Genomic DNA, 21,803 nt, shown 5'->3' on the forward strand with positions numbered 1-21,803 from the left:
TTCGCTTTGTAGAAGACTTCAGTTCTGGATTCGGAATGAAAATCTCAGGAGACGGCCGACCGGCACTTGCGAACTGCTTTTGCTTCGGGCACCGCGCAGCAAGAAAGACTGAAGAAAATGGCGTCAGCTGCATCTTGTATACCCCTGTCGCACTGACGTCAGGGAGGAGGCGACAGCAACTGACGCCAGACCAAGATTTTGGAACTCAGGCCGACTGGGGAACCACCTGACGGCAGGATAACCCAAGTGTAATGACTGCAGCAGTGTAACACAATGAACATCTCAAACGCGAATATTTCAGTAGTCAGTCAACCAGCACTTGTGAAATGCTTCTGCTTCGGGCACCGCGCGGCAAGAAAGACTGAAGAAAATGGCATCGGCTGCATCTTATATACCCCTGTCGCACTGATGTCAGGGAGGAGGTGACAGCAACCGATGCCGGACCAAGACTTTGGAACTCAGGCCGACTGGGGAACCGCCTGACGGCAGGATAACCCAAGTGTAATGACTGCAGCAGTGTAACACGATGAACATCTCAAACGCGAATATTTCAGTAGTCGGCCAACCAGCACTTGCGAAATGCTTCTGCTTCGGGCACCGCGTGGCAAGAAAGACTAAAGAAAATGGTGTTGGCTGCATGTTTTATACCCCTGACGACTTGACGTCATGGAAGAGAACACAGCAACCCATGCAGGACCCAAGACTTTGGAATTCAGGCCGACTGAGGGCAACCTGCATGCAGATTACCCAAATGTAATGACTGCAACAGTGAAACACGAAGAACATTAAATAAAACAAACATACATACATCACAACTGACTTCCATTACAAATTTACATATTTACCAGTCTGGATAATAATTTGAATCAGATTCAAAATCATGTGAAGGACATGTGCTATAATTTACATCAGTTATTCATTACATGTCTGCTCCCAGGACCTTTTTCAGGCTTACAAGACATCAAAAATATTTATTTATTTTGGTAATTTTCTCTCCCCACTACCTGCCACCAACAGAGTCCCTTTAGTCATGACTTCTGTGACAGACTGTCACTGAAGCAGCCACTAAGACTTTCTCGTTTTACAATCCCTTTCGCTAATACTTCCATGGTTACTTGCCCTTCCCTCAGCCAACGTGGGGGATACTAATATCAGGCTTATTAACTTATCTGGGCTGTCCCCCCCCAAACACATAAGCATATGCATGTCATCCCAACAAACAGTGCTGCTAAGTAATCCTCCTTGCACAGGGATAGTACACTGCAACCTAATGCATTCCCCTTGCCTTCACAAGAAGCCAGGTGGGGCAGTTAGACTGCATCCCCCCAAAGATGAGTGAGTAGCCATTGGCTTCTCGCTTTCCCTCCCTCCAGCTGGCTCGTCCAGTGGTCAGTTTATCTGTGTTGAACCCAGGGCTTCACTCTCTACAAAGCAGTCTGTGCAGATATCAACATTCCAATAAGAATTTACAAGACGGTATTACCACTACAGTGATTATTCCTGGAGATTGCAGTGGTCTGAGATTTGACTGACAGAAGTCTAAAGAAAGAGGAAAACAGGAGGAGGGAGGGAATCAGCATGTAAATGTGGGGATTTTGTGGACTCTTCACTTCTAAAATCTTAAGCAATACAACAAAAGACAGTCAAGAGGATTTCACAGATCAGCTGAGCAGAGAGTAAAAGTACAGTTGTGTACCTACCATAAATGTAGATGTTCGAGTGTATTCACTGTTGCAGTCATTACACTTGGGTTATCCTGCTGACAGGCTACCCGCAGTCGGCCTGAATTCCAAACTCTTGTTCCGGCGTCGGTTGCTGTTGCCTCTTCCCTGACGTCAGTGCGCCAGGGGTATAAAAGATGCAGCCGATGCCATTTTCTTTAGTTTTTCTTGTCCCAGATGTCAGGTGCCCCCAAACTGGTAGGCTAAAAATTTATGGCAATAAGTATGCATGCAATAACATAAACATTTCCTTCATCTACAAGCAAATACACCACATAGGTTGTATAGGGTAGAGAAGTACAGATACGTCCCAGCAAAGAAAAGGGGGATGGTGGGTGGGTAACCTGGACTGCAACAGTGAATACACTCAAACATTTACATTTATGGTAGGTACACAACTGTACTATGTTCATCGTGTTTCACTGTTGCAGTCATTACACTTGGGTTGAATCCCAAAGCTGAGGTAGGGAGGCTGGGCCTAAATAAGATTAGGAGTGGCTATAAGGCGCTGCAAAACTGAAGTGGCAAAGCCTGCTCTGGATTTAGAGTAGAGAGGTAAATGGTAGTGCTTTGTGAAAGTGTGTATTGAACTCCAAGTTGCAGCCTCTAAAATGTCTTTGGTTGGTACCCCTCTGAGGAAGGCTGCTGCTCTGGTAGAATGTGGCCTAATGTCCTTGGGAATTGATTCGCCATGTTGTGAATAATAGAATCGAATGCAGTGGCCTATCCATTTTGAAACAGTCTGCTTTGAGATATGCTTTCCTTGTGATCCTGCAGCACATGCCACTAAGAGTTGCTCAGTCTTTCTTAAAGCCTTAGTTCTGTCCAAGTAGAAGCATAGCTGTCTGTGTATGTCCAAAGAATGCAGGAGTCCCTCACCCTTATTCTGTGGGTTTGGATAAAAAGTTGGCAAATGAATGGTTTGGTTAAGGGCCACACTGGACACTACCTTAGGCATAAATGTAGGGTTAGTCCTCAGAGAAACCCCGTCTGGATGGAAAATGATGAAGGGTTCCACAGCCATGAGAGCCTGTAACTCTGAAACTCGTCTTGCAGAGGTTACTGCTAGGAGCAGAGCTGTTTTCAAAGATAAGAACTTTATTTTCAGCTGTATTGGCTGGCTCAAAAGGCGGCAGTGTAAGTTTTTCCAAGACATAGTTGAGGTCCCATGTAGGTATTGGTGCTCTCCTTGGAGGTCTTATGTTTTTGATCCCTCTGAGGTATTGCCTTAGTAATGGGTGAGAAAAAATAGGTGGTTCCGTATTGAAATGAGCTGAAATGGCAGAGGCATGGATTTTAATTGATGAGAAGGATAGACCTTTGTCCAGCATCTCAGTTAGGTATTGTAAAATCTGCGGAATATTTGGTACCAGCGTGTCAATTCCTTGTGCCTGGTTCCAAGCACAGAATCTCTTCCATTTTTCTACATAAGATTTTCTGGTACTTGGCCTCCTGGCCTCCAAAATAACATCCATCACTGCTTTAGAGAGAGGTGTGTTCTGAATGGCTACATTATTCGCCATGCTGCCAGATTTAGGGTCTTGAGTTGGCTGTGCAGGATCTGATTGTTTCGTTGGGTCAGCAAATGAGGAATCAGAGGCAATATCCAGGCTGGGCCTTGAGACAAGCTCTTTAGGATTGGGTACCAGTGCTGTCGAGGCCAGTCTGGGGCAATCAGAATCATTTTTGTCTTCTCTTCTCTGACCTTTAGGAGTACCTTGGGAAGGAGAGGCAGAGGAGGAAAGGTGTATACTGTTAGGGCTTTCCAGCTGAATGATAGAGCATCCACTTTCCATGCTTAATTGTGATAAGTCCTTGTGCAGAATTTCTGTAGTTGGTAGTTGTGAGGGGAGGCAAAAAAGATCCATGTCTGGGCATCCCCATTTCTTTGTTATCATGCTGAAGACTTGTGGATCCACTTTCCACTCATGGGGATCCATAATGTTTCTGCTTAGTTCGTCTGCCAGACTATTTTCTTTCCTGGCAGGAATTGTGCTTGCAAATGTACTTGATAAGTCAATGATGTGTCCCACAAAGTCATGGCCTGTCTGCAGAGGGGGTAGGAATGTGTGCCTCCCTGCTTGTTTATGTACCACATGACTGTAGTATTGTCCATCCTTATCAGTAGTTGTCCTGGATGAAGAAAGTCCTTGAAAGCTGTCAGGGCATTTTGAACAGCTAGCATCTCTTTTTGATTGATATGAAGATGCATTTGGCTTGAGGGCCATGTGCCCTGAATACATTTTCCTGCCATGTGGGCCCCCCAGGCATAATCTGAAGCATCTGTTGTTATTGACTGCCTGGCTGTGGGTAGGTTGAATGGCTGTCCCTTGTTGAGGGGACAGCACTGTGCCCACCATCGAAACTCCTGTAGAAGGCAAGGAATGAGGGTAATCAATGTTTCCAGGCTGTGGCAATGTTGAGTCCAAACACTTTTTAGATAGCACTGTAGTTTCCTCATATGCAGTCTGGCATATGGAATTAGCAGGATGCAGGATGCCATGAAGCCCAAGGCCTGCAGAATTTTTCTTGCAGTTAACTGGGTCTTTGTTGCCAACATTGTGAAGTAAGAAGCCAGTTGCCTTTGTTTGTCTGGCGTGAGATAAGCCATCTGGGCAGTTGTATTTAAGCTTGCACCCAGGAATATTATCTCTTGAGAGGGTACTAATTTTGATTTCTTTTCGTTTACTGTGTACCCTAGGCATATCAATAATCTTTTTACAAACGCCAGGTGTTCTAGTAGAATGTCCTTGTTCTCTGCTTGAATTAGGCAATCGTCTAAGTAAGGATATATTTGAATTCCTCTTTGTCTGCAATATGCAATTACTGGTGCGAGGCATTTTGTGAAGACCCTGGGAGCAGTAGATAAGCCAAAGGGCAGTGCAGATAATTGGTAGTGCATTGAGCCAGCTATGAATCTGAGGTATCTTCTGCAAGACTGTCTGATTGGTACATGCAGGTATGCTTCTTTTAGGTCCAAAGTTACAAGCCAAGCCTTTTTGCCCAGCATGGACAGAAGCTGCTGCAAAGTCAACATTTTGAATTTTGGAATGTCCAGAAATGCATTTAGAAAAGACAGGTCCAGTATTGGTCTCCAGGCTTTGTCCTTTCAGGGTACCAAGAAAAGTCTTGAGTAAAATCCTGGTCTCTGCTCTTGCTGTGGTACTGGCTGAATGGCTCTCATGTCCATGAGGGATGAAACTTGTTTTTGTGCCTCTGCCCATTGATTGTGTGGCAGGTCTGGCATACCTTTTGCCCTTGGCAGGGTGTGAAAATGGAACCTGTAGCCCTGGGACACTATATTCAAGATCCATTTGTCCTGGGCGATCATGTGCCAGTTTTGAGAAAAAAGTGCTAGTTTTTCCCCTAAGTGGGGCGGCCAAAAGATAAGTGCTTGGTGCTGGCAGAGGGAAGTCATTGAGACTGTTTCCTGTAAGGCTGTGAATTGTCTTCTCCGCTTTTGGAGGTAGAAGCACCCCACTATTTAGGCCTGTATGAGTCCTGGGGTTGGGATCTGCCTCTACAGCATCTGTATCTGCCTCTTTGTGGTCTGTCTGACACTGGAAAGGACCAATTCTTTGTAGGCCAGTTCCTGCTACATCTGGGTGGCTGTACCTGTAAGAAATCCTTTACTGTTTTTGCATGGATTTCGCTTTGTCCTCCATTTTCTTCAACACCTCCTCTGCTTTAACACCAAATAAAGTATCATGTTGTAATGGAGCATCTAGTAATTTTGCGTTAACGTGATCAGGTAGAAACTGTTCCTTTAACCAAGCATGCCTTCTAATGACAGAACCCGTAACTGCGTCCCTGCAAGAGGCCTCTAGAGAATCAAAACCACATTGCAATGTATGCTTTCCCACTAGTTCAGTTGCATGCAATAAATCCTGCATTTCCTTATTTTCTGCACAATCAGAATTTGCCAACATTTTCTGTTTTAGCAGTGACATTAAGTATTGCTGATATTTAAGCATATGAAATTGACAATTTAAGGCCCTCATAGCCAAAGTAGCAGAAGTGTAAACTTTTTTCCCCCATCTGTCTACTGCCCTAGAATCCATGTCAGAGGGGATAGGGTTTTTTGCAGTAGAAGCCTTGACCCCCTTGGGACGCTGAGAAATAGTTTCTGGATCAGCAGCAGGGTTTTTATAAAGAAATTTATGTGAGTCTGGAACCCTGTAGTATCTGTCTGGTTTTACAGGGGCAGGGGGTAAAGAGTCAGGTGAAAGGGCGGACTCTGAAAATACATCATCTACAATGTCTAACACAGGGGGAATAGCAAGTGGCCTGTGCTGAAGTAGTAAAAGGAAATCTCTAAGCCTTTTCTTTGAATCTGAGTAGTCTTGGCTCTCCCAGTGGAAGTGCTCCCTCATTTATGCAGGGTTTCCCCAAAAGAAAAATCCTCAGGAAGAGAGGCTGAAGGAATAGATTCTTCAGCATCAGAATCCTCATAGGGAGGAAGAGGGTTATTCCTGCTCAGAAGAGGAATCAGAGGAAATGGAAACCTGATCTGAAGATTCATATTCTGTCTCTTGCCTAGGCCTCCTATCAGGAGGGGGATGGGTACCCCTGATCAAGGTAATTAGGTCTTCGGCCATTTTGAGCATCTGTTTTTTAGGCATGGAAGTCTGTCTAGGAGAATGCTGTACTTATTTCTTTGTCTTTAAAGCTGCTTTAGTCTTTGCTTTAGAAGCTGAAGAAGGCTTTACATATAACTGTGTAGGTCTGAAAACACCCTCAGAAGCCGATGCCTGCTCAGCGGCTCCGGACCAATCTGAGGGAATAGTTTCCGAGTGTCCAATACCTTGAGTATCCAGAGGCCTAACTGGCTCCATGTGGGAATCGGCAGCGGCCTGTGGTTCTGAGGTAGTGGGCGTCAGGGGATGCGAAAACGCCTCACTGAGAACCAGCGAACCGGCGACTGGCTTAGAGGAAGCCTCGTCGTCGGTTTTGGACCTTGGATGCCTGTCCTTTTCCTTGCACTTTTTATAAACTCCGGTCGTCAGTTGTTCCGATGGCATCATATAATTGAATCTTCAGCCAAAGTAATGAAAGGCAAAATCGTACCGACGCTTAATAGTGCGTTGGTTAAATCTAGCACAAAACCAACAGCTAGCAACATTGTGATCAGGGCCTAGGCAAGGAATATAGTAAGAGTGGAAATCCTTATGAGGTATTTGCTTCCTACAAAAAATACAATTGTTAACTTTTTCTGACATCGGTCTGGAGCAAGAAAAAAGTTTCCCCAACTGGGTACTTAGCTTTAATGAAGACTTTGGATCTGAAATTCGATTTTGAAAATCTCAGGAGTCGGCCGACCAGCACTTGCGAACTGCTTTTGCTTCGGGCACTGTGCGGCAATAAAGACTGAAGAAAATGGCGTCGGCTGCATCTTTTATACCCTTAGCTCACTGACGTCAGGGAAAAGGCGACAGCAACCGACGCCGGACCAAGACTTTGGAATTCAGGCAGACTGTGGGTAGCCTGCCAGCAGGATAACTTTATCCCAGGATGCACTACACCTGCTTCCCCAGATCTTGTTAAGGAGGTGCGAGATGGATCCCCCCATATCCCAAAATTCATGTAAGTGAAGTACATAACTAAAAGATGTAATGGGATCTATATCACTCTCATTCACAACAAATGGGATGGTAGAATGAGCCTTGACTGGAAAGGGAAGGTCTTTGTTAGCCTGTGAATAAATAAAAATGATACAATCTTTAATCCATTTAGATATGGACAAACAATTGATTTGATTTCAGCGTTTGGGTTCTATTCAAATAAAAATGCAGTTGTCTATATCGTCCAATTGATGCAAAAAAAGACAGGGAGTTCTATAGTTTGTTGAATACAGAATTTCAATGAAACTCTATGCTTGTGAAAAATCAAATTACCTAGCAGATGCCTAGCAGATGTTATGGCTACTAAAGGATGAGATAAAGAGGCCTAAGGAAGCAGCCCCCTTAAGGAAAGCCTTACAAAGTTTGTGAGACATCAATGAAGGTTCAAATGAAGCATGAAAATTAGAGTGCCCGCTAACTGAACCTTAATGGTACAAACTGAAAGGTTTATGAAGAAGACAGTATGTGGACCACGTCACCATGGACCTTCGCCATGCGTCTCTCTGTAAGGAAAAGCAAACTTTGGCGAGGCCAGTGGGGGCAATTAAAAATCATCTACGCTCTCCATCACCCTGTAGGGAGGGAGCAGAGGGGAAGGCGGAAGAACGGGGGGGCCAAAACGAGGTCAGGCGTCCCTGGGAATCTGTCCTGAAGGGAACAGTGTGAAGAACTCTCTGCATTTCATTGTGAGGGGCTGGCAAAACAAAATTCGCCAAGGGAAGACCCCATCAGTTTATACCACCTTGTCACGATATCGGATAGGATGGGATGTGGGGCACATATGGAGAGGGTGATGGAGAGCTTGGGTAGCTACCTCTCTTAAATGGATGATCGCAAATCGCGTTTCCTGGATCTGCCATGTGCTTGCCCCGTTGACCTGTCCAGGTAATGACCCCCACCCTAAGTACAGATTTTTACCGTGCGTGATCCCAAGAAAGAAGCGGCCCAGGTGAGCGTGTCTGGTATCTGGGTAGTAGATGATGCCCGGAGGTGGCAGTAAGGAGCAGTCGTCTAGATAAAGGAAACACCTGGGTCATTTCTTTGAGAGAAGATCCCTTTGGAGCCTCGTAAAATGACATAAGTAGTTCAGCGACCAATATTAATTTGTTCTTGCGTTTGAAGTTTGAACAGATGACAGGCATGACAAGAACTACAAGTCTCTTTTCTTACGTTGTTTTGACCCAAACAATAAACATACTGAATGACTGTCTGTAATGGACATTTATATTTGCACCGTTTACCTCACAATTTGAAGAAAGTTAAAATTAGAAAACAATTGAATTTAAATAAACTTTGCCCAACTCAAATAACAAAAAAAATAAAAAAAAATAATTAATAAAACCAATTCAAAGGCCAAAAAACCATAAGCTAACTCGACTGAAAAAAATTAAATCTTTGGAAACAAGCACTCAACCAAACCAAAAAAATCCAAAAGAAATAAAAAAAATACGAAATAGCCTACCAAACAGCTGTTACAAAAAAAAATTCCAAAATTCCAGGATAAAATAAAATAAAAGCTAGCTAACCATGGCTCATAAGTCGAGACGTCCAGCTTGTGGCGGCAGCGAGATCTGGGGAGAAGCAGGTGTAGTGCATCCTGGGATGGAGTAGCCCAGCCAATGAGCCAAGTGTAATGACTGCAACAGTGAAACACGATGAACATCACTGCAGAAGTGACCGGGAATCCTGCCTGAAAAAAACAAAAAAGAAATCCATGTACAGAAAGAGTAACAATGATATGGAAAGAAAGCCAACCCTTACATGAGGTTGTGCATGGATCCAAGGAATAAGCTGAAAGAAGAGAAACACTACAGGAGATCCTGCACTTATTACCATTTACTTAGGCCTTATCCTTAGACTTGATAAAACGAAAATTCTGAAATGGTTTCAAAACTCAAATGGCAAGCTGAAATGACAACTGCCAACCCATACAGTACTTGAAGCAATTGGCAAAACATCCTATGCTCTTGGGTTTGATTCCCTAAAGAGTGATGCTGAGCAGATTACTTAAACATGATTCCTAAGTCTCCCCTGAAAACAAACACTGGTGCATAGCAGGCTCTTTTTCTTAAGTGAAAAAGAGCATACAGAGGGCAAAGGAACTGGAAATATCAGTCACTTAAATTAACATAAAGAAAAATGGATCAATTATTCCAGTAACAATTGAAAAATAAATTGCTGTTAGCATCAGGACACCATTAAAGAAATATTTTCACTTGTTGTGACTTGCGGCTTTTTCCGGTTAGGGGTCACCACAGCGGAACTCCGGTCCACTAATGATTGGCAGTTGATTTTTACGTACCGAGTTGCCAGCCCTGACGCACAACCTTCAACAAAGGCACGCCCATTCATGCATGTCTCCACGCAAAAGACGCTCTAACTGAGAGTCGAACCGGACAGCGTCTTACTGTGTGGTGACAACGCTACCGCAGCACCACCACCGCGGATAAAGGAATATTTTCAGTATACCTGTAAAATGGGAACAGATTCACTGAGCTGGAGAACTGTGGCACTCAGTAGACCTGAACTGACGATGATGATGATGTTTGGACCTGTTCCAACTTGAATCTGAAGGCACGGTCTCTAATGGAAGGGGCAACCCAAGGCATTTTTCATCTTTAAAAACTTGGTTAACATTACCCCTTACTTAATTTAGTGAGGACTCACAGATCTGGTGGGAACATATGGCACAGTGAGCAGAGATCCGAGTTCTATACAAGCAGCCCAAGCAAGAAAGGCATTTGGTAGGTATGTCTCTCTAGGTGATGTGCTTTCCACACTTGCTTTAGCTTTTGTTTTTCTTATCACCTCTCTTATTCCCTGGGCTATGTCCACTGGCAAACCTTCCTTGACCAAAGTGAATTGCTTACTCCTATCTAAGGGCAAGAGATCTTCAGCCCATTACATCTTTGGCCTGAGGGCTTAATCATCTCAATCGTTTCATGGAGAGACGAGAGTCAGTTTGTAGGAGGTAACAAGCCTCCTGGACCCAAAAGACTGCCTTCTAACCCTCCTGGAGTTCCTAAATTCCACAGCATCGCCCTCAAGGTTCACTATGTGCTATCCCCTGTGAGAAGGATGCACAATTTCAAAAGAATGTCTCCCCTGACATCTGCAATGCACCACTTGGCAGTGTGCTCCACAGGTCTGCTCCCTGCTGGTGTAACACCCAGTGATCCATCTTGGTCTCACCCAAACAGCTAATTAGATCTGCCTCCCTGCTCCCCCAGCATCTATGACACTAGTTTAACACACAGCGTCTCAAGTCACCATCAAGACTTCATCCCTATGAATCACAGGGCAGGCTACTTGCTTCACCTTTTTTAAGAAAACAAAAATAATTTTTCTATTTTTTTTTAAGTTCAGCTATCAGTAAAAATAGAACACCTACTACTCAAAAATGACTAATACACTGTGACATAACAGTTAAGAACTTTGCCTCACACAGGATCCAGGGATCGATCCTGTCCTCTTGGCCACTAGCTGTGTGGAATCTGTATGTTCTCCTCGGGCCCATGCAGGGTTCTTCCCACCTTATAAAAACATGCTTGGTGGGTGTTTACTGTGGTGGACAAATGAGTAACAAATTCAATGCCAGAGCTCTCAGTTTTAACTTCAGAGGTTTGCCACTGGAATACACTCAAAAAAAAAATACTACTACTACCAATAATAATAATAAAAAGCAATAATAAACCTGAGGCATGTGCAGCAGTAGAGACTTAAGGTGGCAGAAAAGAGTCACATGGGACCAACGTTAGACATCAGCTGTGGCAGAGTAACATCTAAATAGGAGAACATGGAGCATGGGCTGTGTGCTGTATCAGGGCTAGCCACTAAGCCGTGCAAAAACTGACTCTAGGTAATATGGTTACACTGACTAATGCAGCCTATAAATCAGAGGAACTGGTATTTGCTGGTGTTACAAGGTTTGAGGACAAGTCTACTCAGACCTACTCCAGGGACTCACACCAATGGTAGTAGGGAGCTATTTCCATTATTGGCCAGTGCATACTTAGCAGCCCTGGGCAGTAAGCTACTGGCTAGCCAATATGCAGTTGCCCAAGCTGCCCACAGTTAGGAATAAATGGTGACAACCAGGTTAAGGTCATTCTCTCTGATAAAAATCCTCCAAAGCTAGTTACGAAAACAAAATCGCCACTGATTCTAAAGACAACCACAAAGCATTCTATAGCTATGTCAAGAATCTCAATGGCAACACTCAGATCTGCTCTGAGTTACAGCACAATGACACTAAATATACAGGCCCAACTGATATTGCCAACATCCTGGCAGATAGGTTCAGTGCTAACTTTACCCCCCTCTCATCCCCTAAAGAGCCCATCTCTATACTGGAAGAATGCAAAGTTCCTGTAATCACGGCTGCACAGGTAAAAAACACACTCTCCAAAGCCAACAACACAGCATCCATGGGACCAGACAACATCCCAGGCTGCGTTCTACACAAACTACAGAACGAACTGGCACCCCGCCTAAGTACCATGTTCAATCATAACCTCACCTCAGGCTTTGGTGCGCTGAATGGCGCACAGTGACGGTTATCCTACTCTACAAGGGGGGAGCCACCATGGACCCCGGGAACTACTGCCCCATTAGCCTGACGAGCCTGGTCTGCAAGGCCATGGAACGTAATATCATGGAACTTATAAACAAAGACATTGGTAATTTCCAAACTCTGGACTCCACCCAGTTTGGGTTTGTAAAAGGCAGATCATGTCTCCTAAACCTGATAGACTTCTTTGAAGCAGTCACCAAAGCCGTGGACGAGGGTAAGGTGGTTCACACAGCCTATCTAGATCTTGCCAAGGCTTTCGACACCATCCCCCACTCTGGAATTATAGATAAACTCACTAAACTAGGTATAAATCCCTATGTCACAAGATGGGTTGCCAACTGTCTCATTGACAGAACCCACACTGTGAAAGTAGCAGACTCCAAATCTGACTTCAGACCAGTGACAACTGGAGTACCACAGGGTTCAGTCCTGGGTCCTCTCCTGTTTGGCATCTACTTCTCTGAAGTACAGGCTAACACAAAAGGTCTTTGGCTAACGAAGTTCGCAGATGACTGCAAACTAGGACTCCTAATGATGTGCACATCCTACAAAAGGGCCTCACTGAGACAGATGCCTGGTGTCAAAGCCATGGCCTCAAGCTCAATGCCAAAAAGTGCATTGTCATCCCCCTTTGGTAAAAACTCTGTACCCATGAACTACAACATAGGCGGTAGTCTACTTAACACCAAAAGTGTGATAAGAGACCTTGGGACACAGGTGGACAGCAGTCTTTCCTTTGATAATCACATCACCACAGTAGTCAGAAAATCCTTCTACATGGCACAACTCATCACAAAAGGTTTCTCATCCAGGAAAAAAAAGAGGTCATTGTTCCCCTCTACTCATCACTCATTAGACCCATTATAGAGTACAATGCCCCTTTTGGTATGTACCTCACAAGACATCTACAACAACTGGAAAGGCCGCAGAAATACTTCACAAAGAGGACTACAGTTCTCAAACAGATGCCCTACGCAGACCGTCTCAAAAAACTCCAGCTTTACTCCGTTGCATATCGCCTAATCAGATTTGATCTCTGCCTAACATACAAAGCTATGTCAAACCCAGAGCTGTTGGACATGCTCCACTTAAAGAAGTTCCAATCCCTCCGAGCTACATGCTCTAGGGACCTAAACCTTGTCACCACAATAAACAGAACATGCCGGAGGGATAGATTCCTGTCCCAGACACTTCCCATACTCTGGGATAAACTACCTATCTATATCAAACAAAGCTCCTCATTAGCACTCTTCAAGAAAAATCGTGATGATTGGATGGGAAATAGGAAATTCACCCCGGGGATCACTTCTGTGGCTCTGCTCGACAGTGGCACATGAAAATAATTTTCTTGGGTGGCAAAAACCAGGGTACCTTTTTGGCTGTGCTTGTAAAGGCCCTAGGGCCGATAGCCTAGTACCTACCTATGAACCTATAAGAGAAGACATCAGTGAAACCTACAGCTGTAATTTTAATTCAAGCACTTTTATTTAAAAAACTCTTGCTTAGTATGAAACACAAGACCCAGCCTGGCTACCATAAAATGAACATTGCCAGTCAGCTCACCTACATAATTACAGAGATACAGCATTACTAAACATTGCAAGCATTATACATCATTAAACATTACAACCACTAAAATTACTGGTTTGGTCAGCATGATGAAAACCAGTGGCCAAAATAACACCAGTTCATAATTTACTTTCTTCAATTCTGTTTTTTATAAATCTGAACAGTTTATATAACAAATCACATTCTGCTTCACCTCAGACAACTTCTGTTCTTTGAAACTATTCATAATGCACTAAAAAGTAGTCACATTAGCAAAAAACAAAAAATGTAATGTTTCTGACCTTTTACTCCATACGTACACCACAACACAACACATCAACTAAAGCAAAGTGCAAACAATAAGTAATTAAATACTTCCATGAAATAGTCAACAAATACATACCATCTTTAGGAGAGTCTACAGACTTTGCCACTGCTACCACCTTGGCAGTAGGAGACTGATCATGACATACTTGATTCAAGAAGTTTATAGACTTCCCAATCAGGAGTACCTGAGTAAGACAAAAAAAAAAAAAAGAAGTTATGTACTCACCATAACCTTCCATCTGTGTTGTCAATTTTCCTTCTTCCTCAACTGTGGGTTCGCATCAGATCCGACTCGGCCGTTACTATAGCTCGTAACAAAAAAAAATAAAAAATCCAGCCTAACCCTTACCCAGCAGTCCTAAGGACCTCAGAGCTTGTTTGCTAATAGAAGTATAAGAAAAAACATAAGGCCTTACAAGTCAGAGACACTATTTCTGGAGCCCATAGTGGGAATGTGGCCTACTAAAATTCACTCGCTCTTCCAGGAGATGATTGGCAGGGGGTTAGTGGGTGGGAGGTTGAGGAAGAATGAAAATTGACAACATAAATGGAACATTATGGTGAGTACATAACTTCTTTATCTGATGTCAATTTTCATTCTATCCTCAACCTGTGGGACAGAGTCTCTAGTTACCTTAGATCCTGGGAGGACTCATGGAAGGGTGTTCCTAAGCACCATTGAACCAAATTATGTTCTTCCCCTGGAGACCAGATCTAACTTGTAATGAGTAACAAAGGAATGGACAGTAGACCAAAATACTGCTGCACAAATGTCATCTATGGATGCCCTGGACTGAAATACAGATGAGGTAGCCATAGCTCTAATTGAATGAACTCGTACAAGTTTTGGTAGAGTAATACCTAACCTAATCTATTACATATGAAAGATATGCAATCTGTGAGCCATTTGGCTAAAGTAACCTTTGTCACAGGTTTTCACAATTTTAAATGTGAAAAGGAAACAAATAATTGGTCAGATTTTCTAATATTCTTTGTCCTGTCAACATAAAAACATAATTTCAGTGGACATCTAATAAATATAGACAATATTCCCCTTTGTTAGAAAATTTTGGGAAGAACACAGGTAAATTAATAGATTGGTTGATAGACTCGGAAACCACCTTAGGTAAGAAACAGTGATTTGCCCTCAAGGTGACTATCTCTGTGAAAAAATCAAGTATGGTGGTTGGCATAATAAGGCTTGAATTTCTGAAATTCTCCTTGCTGAAGTAACAGCCACTAGAAAAATAGTTTCCCCAAGACCAGCATTTTAGTTCACACTTGGCTGCCAGTTCAAATGGTGGTCGAGTAATAATTTGCAACACCACATTCAAATCCCAAGGTGGAGTAGGGTCTTTGAAGGGAGGTTGCAAGAGAGGAGTTCCTCTCAAAAAGGCTTTACAAAGTTTGTGAGAAACAAGTGAAGAGTCTTGATATCCAATATGATAACTGGATATGGCTGCCAGCTGTGCCTTAATAGAAGGGGCAGAAGCACCTTCTTTGAAAACTAAGGCTAAGAAGTCAAGTATGCTATGAACAGGTGATGAAAAGGGGTCTATGTTATTCCAATGTACCCAATAAATAGAACTCTTCCATTTACTAGTGTACAGTTTTCATGCAGAGGGTTTATGAGAGGATAAAAGTATATGTTGGACAGAGGAGGAGAGCACAGGTTGTCTGGCTACTAATGGAACTGGAGAAACCAAGCTGTCAGTCTGAGGCTTTAAATGTCTGGATGAATCCTGCCTGTCAGATGAGACAGGAGGTCTGGAGTTGGATCCAGAATCCAAGATTGTTGAAGTATGTGAGGCCAAAAAAAAAAAGAAACCAGATCCATCGAGGCTAGTAAGGTGCAATGAGGATTACTTTGCTCTTCAATCTGGCATCTTTCTGAAGGAATTTTGGGATTAATGGAGTCGTAGGAAAGGCACAAAGGAGACCGGGAGCCATTGTGAAGAGGAGCATCCCTCTGTGATTCTCTGTGGGGGGATTAGGGCATAGTAGTTGCTGCACTTGTTTAGGGGAGAAGCAAGAAGATCACAGCAAGGTTGACTGAATAGGCAGAAAATCCCTTCCACCACTGACTGATTGAGGGACCACTTGTAAGGCAGAAGGATACATCTATTCAACTTGTCTGCTATCACACTGGATTTCCCCAGAATATGCGCTGCTAGAAGAAAGCAAATGGATAAGATCGTCCATTGTCACACTCTGAGAGCTTCTCCACACAAAGGGTAGGAACTGGTTCCTCCTTGTTTATTGATCTACCAAACTACTGACATGTTGTCTGTTTGAATCGCAATTGTTCCCAAAGGGAGAGCATCCTGGAAAGCCTGCAATGCTAAAAGCACTGCTCTCATCTCTAGAACATTTATATGCAGATGGACCTCTTCAGAGGACCAAGTGCCTTCAACTGTTTTCCACAGAAATTACCCCCCCCCCGGCCTAAATGGGAAGCATCCGTGGTCACTGTGGCCTTGGGCTGAGGGGTAATAAATAGATGACCTAGTCAGATTTGATCTGACTGTATCCACTATCTGAGATCTCTTTTGCATAAGTTGGTGATTGATATTGGGGTTGACCACTGTATTGCAAGCAGCCAATGTAAAATCCACATGTGAAATCTGGCCAATGAAACTAGAGTTATTAAAGCTGCCATGGATCCCAGAGCCTGAAGGGCTAAGAGTGCCAAAATTTTGGAGCTGCAAATTATTTTTTTACTTGCGATCTTATTGTGTCCAGTCTTGACAGGGGAAGAGAGGCTATCACTGTCTTTGTGTTTAGGATTGCTCTTATAAATTCTAAAGTCTGAGTCGGTTCTAGGTGAGATTTTTTGTAACTGATGGTTATCCGCAAATTGGAGCATGTCTGAATAACCTGAAATCTTGCTTGGTTGGGATGGAACTGAGACAGTCGTCTGTATACGAAAACACTTGGAATCCTTACAGTCTCAGGTGAGCTGCTACCACTGCCATACACTTGGTTAACACCCTGGGGGCTGTGGTGAGAACAAAGGGCAGAATTCTGAATTGATAATGACCGGCTCCTAGCCAGAAGTGAAGGAACCTTCTGGATCATATGTTCATCTTTACACAGTAGTATGCATCCTGAAGGTCTATAGAGCACATTCAGTCGTCCAGCTTCAGAAAAGGAAGAACGGACTGAAGTAACCATCCAGAATTTGGTGCGATGAACCGATTTGTTCAAAAAGTTGAGATCCAAAATTGGTCTCCAGTCCTCGTCATCTTTGGCACTAAAAAGAATCTTGAGTAAGTTCTGGATTCTATCTGGTCTGGTGGGACCTCTTGGATGACTCTGTTTTCTGGCACCTTTTGTATTTACAGTGCTGCTTGTTCCCTTTGACTGAGGTGGAACATCAGAGAGTTTTCAGTGAATGGGAGGAGGGAGGAAAACTAATATAATATAACCTCTGGAAATGATCCTCTGCACCCAGGCATCAGATGTTACTTGTAGCCAGGCTCTCTGGTGCAGGAACAAATGCCCCCTGATTGTCTCTAGAGGAAGACAAAGTGCAGTTGTGTACACTTACAATAAATGTAGATGTTTGAGCGGATTCACTGTTGCAGTTGTCACATTTGGGTTATCCCTGCCAGGGTAGCCCTCAGCCGGCCTGAATACCAGAGGCTTAAGTATTTCTGCGTCTGTTGCTATCGCTTCAGGACTGACGTTAGGTCGCCAATAGTATAAAGTAAGGTAGCCGACGCCATTACATCAGTTTTTCTTGCCCTTACCTGTCAGGAACCCCCAAGTAGGTGCCAGGTTCTGATGGAAGAACCCCACCAGTAGAATGTAAATACTGATATGTCCCTTGTAACGAAGAGAAGAAAAAAGGGGGATGGAGGGAAGGAAACCAGGACTGCAACAGTGAATACACTCGAACATCTTCATTTATGGTAAGTGTACACAACTGTACTATGTTCTTAGTGTTTCACTGTTGCAGTCATCACATTTGGGTTGATTCCCAAAGCTGAGGAAAGGGGTGGAGGCAGTCAAGGAATGTATGGGCTGGCTAGGATGCCCTGCAAGACTGCAGAGGCAAACCCTGCCCTGGATTTGGAGAAGAGAGGCAGGTGGTAATGTTTGGTAAAAGTGTGAGCAGATGTCCAGTTGGCAGCCTGCAGGATGTCCCTGGGGGGGAATCCTCTGAGGAAAGCTGCAGAGATGGAGGCTACTCTGGTGGAGTGAGTCCTGACCCCCTTGGGGGAGGCTTTCCATGTTGGTTGTAGCAGAAATGGATGCAGTGTGCTTTCCATTTGGAAATGGTTTGTTTGGAGATGGCTTTGCCTTCTGCACCTGTAGCAAAGCTAACCAGCAACTGATCAGACTTTCTGAAGGATTTAGTCCTGTCTACATAGAAAGTACAGTTTTGTACACTTAGCATAAATGTAGATGTTTGAGTGTATTCACTATTGTAGTCATCACCCTTGGGTTATCTGCCTGCAGGTAGCCCTCTGTCAGCCCGAATACCAGAGACTTAGCATTTCTGCATCGGTTGCTGTCGCTCCAGGACTGACGTCAGGGGTATAAAAACAGGCAGCCGATGCCATTGCATCAGTTTTTCTTGCCCCAAATGTCAGGAGCCCCTCAAATAGAGAGCTAAGTTATGGTGGTGAAAAAACACCCCCACTAAAAACTAAATACCAATACCCGTGAAAGGGGTGAGTATTAAACATAGAGAGGAGAGACAAGGGGGCTGGAAGGAGGGAAACCAGGAATGCAACAGTGAATACACTCGGACATCTACATTTATGGTAATTGTACACAACTGTACTATATTCTTCATGTTTCACTGTTGCAGTCATCACACTTGGGTAGATTCCCAAAGCTGAGGAAGGTTGGAGGCAGTCAAGAAGAGTTGGGGCTGGCTAGTATGCCCTGCAGGACTGCTGTTCCAAAACCCGCCCTGGATTTGGAAAAGATAGGCAGGTGGTAATGCTTGGTGAAGGTATGTACTGAACTCCAGGCAGCAGCTTCTAGGATGTCCCTAGTAAGGACTCCCCTGAGGAATGCTGCAGAGGTAGAAGTTGCCCTAGTGGAATGTGTTCTGACCCCCTGAGGGGTTGGTTTCTCATGGTGCTTGTAGCAGAAATGGATGCAGTGTGCTATCCATTTAGAAACCGTTTGCTTCAAAATGGCCTTGCCCTCTGCCCCTGGTGCAAAGCTGACTAGTATCTGGTTAGATTTCCTGAAGGGCTTAGTCCTATCCAGGTAGAATCTGAGCTGTCTGTGCACGTCCAAGGAGTGCAGGATCCTTTCCCCCTTACTGTGAGGATTAGGGAAATAGGTTGGCAAATGGATAGATTTGTTGAGAGCCACACTGGACACCACTTTAGGCATAAAGGAACGGTTAGTCCTGAAGGAAACCCTGTCAGGATGGAAAATAATTAAGGGATCCATAGCCATAAGTGCTTGTAGCTCAGAAGTGCTTGTAGCTCAGACACTCTTCTAGCTGAAGTAATGGACAGATGTAAGGTTGTTTTCCAAGAGAGGAATTTTAACTATGCTGACGTTGCAGGCTCAAAGGGGGGTAGCATGAGCTTTTCCAGTACAAAGTTAAGGTCCCAAGCAGGGGTGGGTGCTCTCCTTAGTGGCCTTAAATTGTTTGCCCCTCTCAGGAACTGTATGAGAAGAGGATGAGAGAAGAGAGGTGGCTCAGTGCTGTAATAAGCCGAAATGGCAGCGGCATGGATCTTAATGGAGGAGAAGTATAGGCCTCTGGAGAGTACATCTGCTAAGTAATCCAGGATTAGAGGCAGGGAGGGCAAAGTTGTGTCCTCTCCTTTAGACTGAATCCAGGAGCAGTACCTTTTCCACTTATCAGCATAGGATTTCCTTGTACTGGGTCTTCTGGCCTCAAGAATGACGTCCAGCACCTGTTTGCTTAGGCTGGTTACTGGAGGAGATTTCAAGGAATGAGCCATGCTGCAGATTTAGGGTTTACAGTCATGGATGCAAGACCTGTCCCCCCTGCTGAGAGAGCAGGGTTGGGTTCTGGTGTAGGTGCCAGGGTGGCACCAGTGACAGGAAGCGTAGGAGTGGGTACCAGTGCTGGCGTGGCCAGTCCGGGGCAATTAGAATTGCCCTTGGTCTGTCCTGTCTTATTTTGAGCAATACTCTTGGGAGAAGGGGCAGAAGAGGAAAGGCATAGATTGAGAGGTTTACCTACTGGAAGGATAGGGCATCCACTTTCCAGGCCCTGCTGTGAGGTGTCCTGGTGCAGAATTTGCTGAGCTGGTGATTGCAGGGTGAGGCAAAGAGATCCACCTTTGGGGTCCCCCATTGATGAATCAGAAGGTTGAAGGTACTGGCCTCTAATTGCCACTTGTGTGGGTCTAGGAGATTTCTGCTTAAGTCGCCTGCCAACAAGTTTTGTTTACCTGGCAGGAATTGAGCTTGCAGATCGACCTGCATGTCTAAGGCTGTGTTTCACAGGGCCATGGCTAGCCTGCAGAGTGGGTAAGAGTGGGTTCACCCCTGCTTGTTGATGTATCACATCACTGTGGTGTTGTCTGTTTTTATTAGCAGGTGTCCTGGGGAGAGTAGGGATCTGAAAGCTGTCAGAGCGTACTGCACAGCTAGCATCTCCTTTTGGTTCATGTGCAGATGAATTTGACTTGGGCTCCAGTGGCCCTGAATGCACTTGTCGTCCATGTGTTCCCCCCCAGGCATAGTCTGATCCATCTGTAGTTACAGTCTGGATGGCATGAGGTTGAGTAAAGGCCAGTCCCTTATTGTGGTTGCATACTGCTGCCCACCAAAGAAACTCCGTCCTTAGACAGATTATGATAGGAATGACGGTTTCCAGATCCTGAGAATGTTGGCACCACAGACTTTTTAAGTACCACTGAAGTTTCATCATATGCAGTCTGGCATATGGAATTAGTAGGATGCATGAGACCATGAACCCTAGGGTCTGCAGGACTTTCCTTGCGGATAGCTGGGTTCTGGTGGCCATTAGAGTAAAATAGTCTGTCAGATAGGCTTGTTTTTCTGGAGTGAGGTATGCCATCTGGGATGCTGTGTCCAAGCTTGCTCCCAGGAATACAATCTTTTGACTGGGGACTAGTTTTGATTTCTTTTCGTTGACGGTGTTCCCCAGGGAGGTTAGTTTTTTTTTTTTACAAATGTCAGGTGCTGCAACAGCAATTCCTGACTGTCTGCCTGAATCAGGCAGTCGTCCAAGTACGAGTAAATTTGAATATTTCTCTGTCTGCAGTAAGCAATGGCTGGGGCCAGGCATTTTGTGAATACTCTGGGAGCAGTGGATAAGCCAAAGGGAAGTGCAGAAACTGATAATGCATAGACTCTGCCCTGAAGCGTACGTATTTCCTGCATGACTCACTTATAGGGATATGCAGATAGGCTTCTTTTAAGTCTAGGGTGGCTAACCAGGCATCTTTGGCTAGCATAGGTAGAAGCTGCTGCAGGGTGAACATTTTGAATTTTGGTACCACCAGGAAGGTGTTGAGAATTGAAAGATCTAGGACTGGGTGCCAAGTGCCCTCCTTTCTGGGTACCAGGAAAAGTCTGGAATAGAATCCTTGACCTATCTGTTCCACAGGAACAGGTTGAATCGCCCTTATAGATAAGCAGGGATTGAACTTGGTTTTGTGCCTCTGCCCACTGGTTTGGAGGGAGGTCTGGGAACCCTGTTGGGGTTGGCAGTGAATGGAAGTAGAATTTGTACCCCTGGGATACAATGTTGAGGACCTATCGGTCTTTGGTGATGGAAATCCATTTTTTTGCATGAAGGGAAAGTTTTCCTCCTAGGGGCACAAGAAGTTGGGCAGTGGTGGGGAGTGCAGTAGGGAAGTCTTTGATAATTCTTTCCGGAGGGTGGCTTAGCACTCTCTGCTTTAGAGGTGGAGGCAATCCATTGCTTAGATCTCTGCATACCCTGAGACTGTAGTCTGGGGGTGTCTGTTTCCCCCGGGTCTAGTTTGAGATGGCCTTGAGGGAGCAGGCAAGGACCAATGTTTCGATAGGCATCTA

The 21,803-nt window shown here is 44.5% G+C and overlaps 1 protein-coding gene across 1 annotated transcript in view; it reads right to left on the reverse strand.

The window, feature by feature from the left end:
* The window catches only part of TUBGCP3 (tubulin gamma complex associated protein 3), a 1,295,126-nt gene that overhangs the window by 590,666 nt on the left and 682,657 nt on the right, over nucleotides 1–21,803 (reverse strand). Inside the window, exon 13 of the mRNA XM_044072631.1 lies at nucleotides 13,867–13,975. Within this exon, the coding sequence (XP_043928566.1) occupies nucleotides 13,867–13,975 (109 nt within the window). The remainder of the gene's footprint in view (nucleotides 1–13,866; nucleotides 13,976–21,803) is intronic.

The sequence above is a fragment of the Protopterus annectens genome, chromosome 5.part0 (assembly GCF_019279795.1).
Source record: "Protopterus annectens isolate FY-2018-M chromosome 5.part0, PAN1.0, whole genome shotgun sequence".
Classification (NCBI taxonomy): Eukaryota; Metazoa; Chordata; order Ceratodontiformes; family Protopteridae; genus Protopterus; species Protopterus annectens.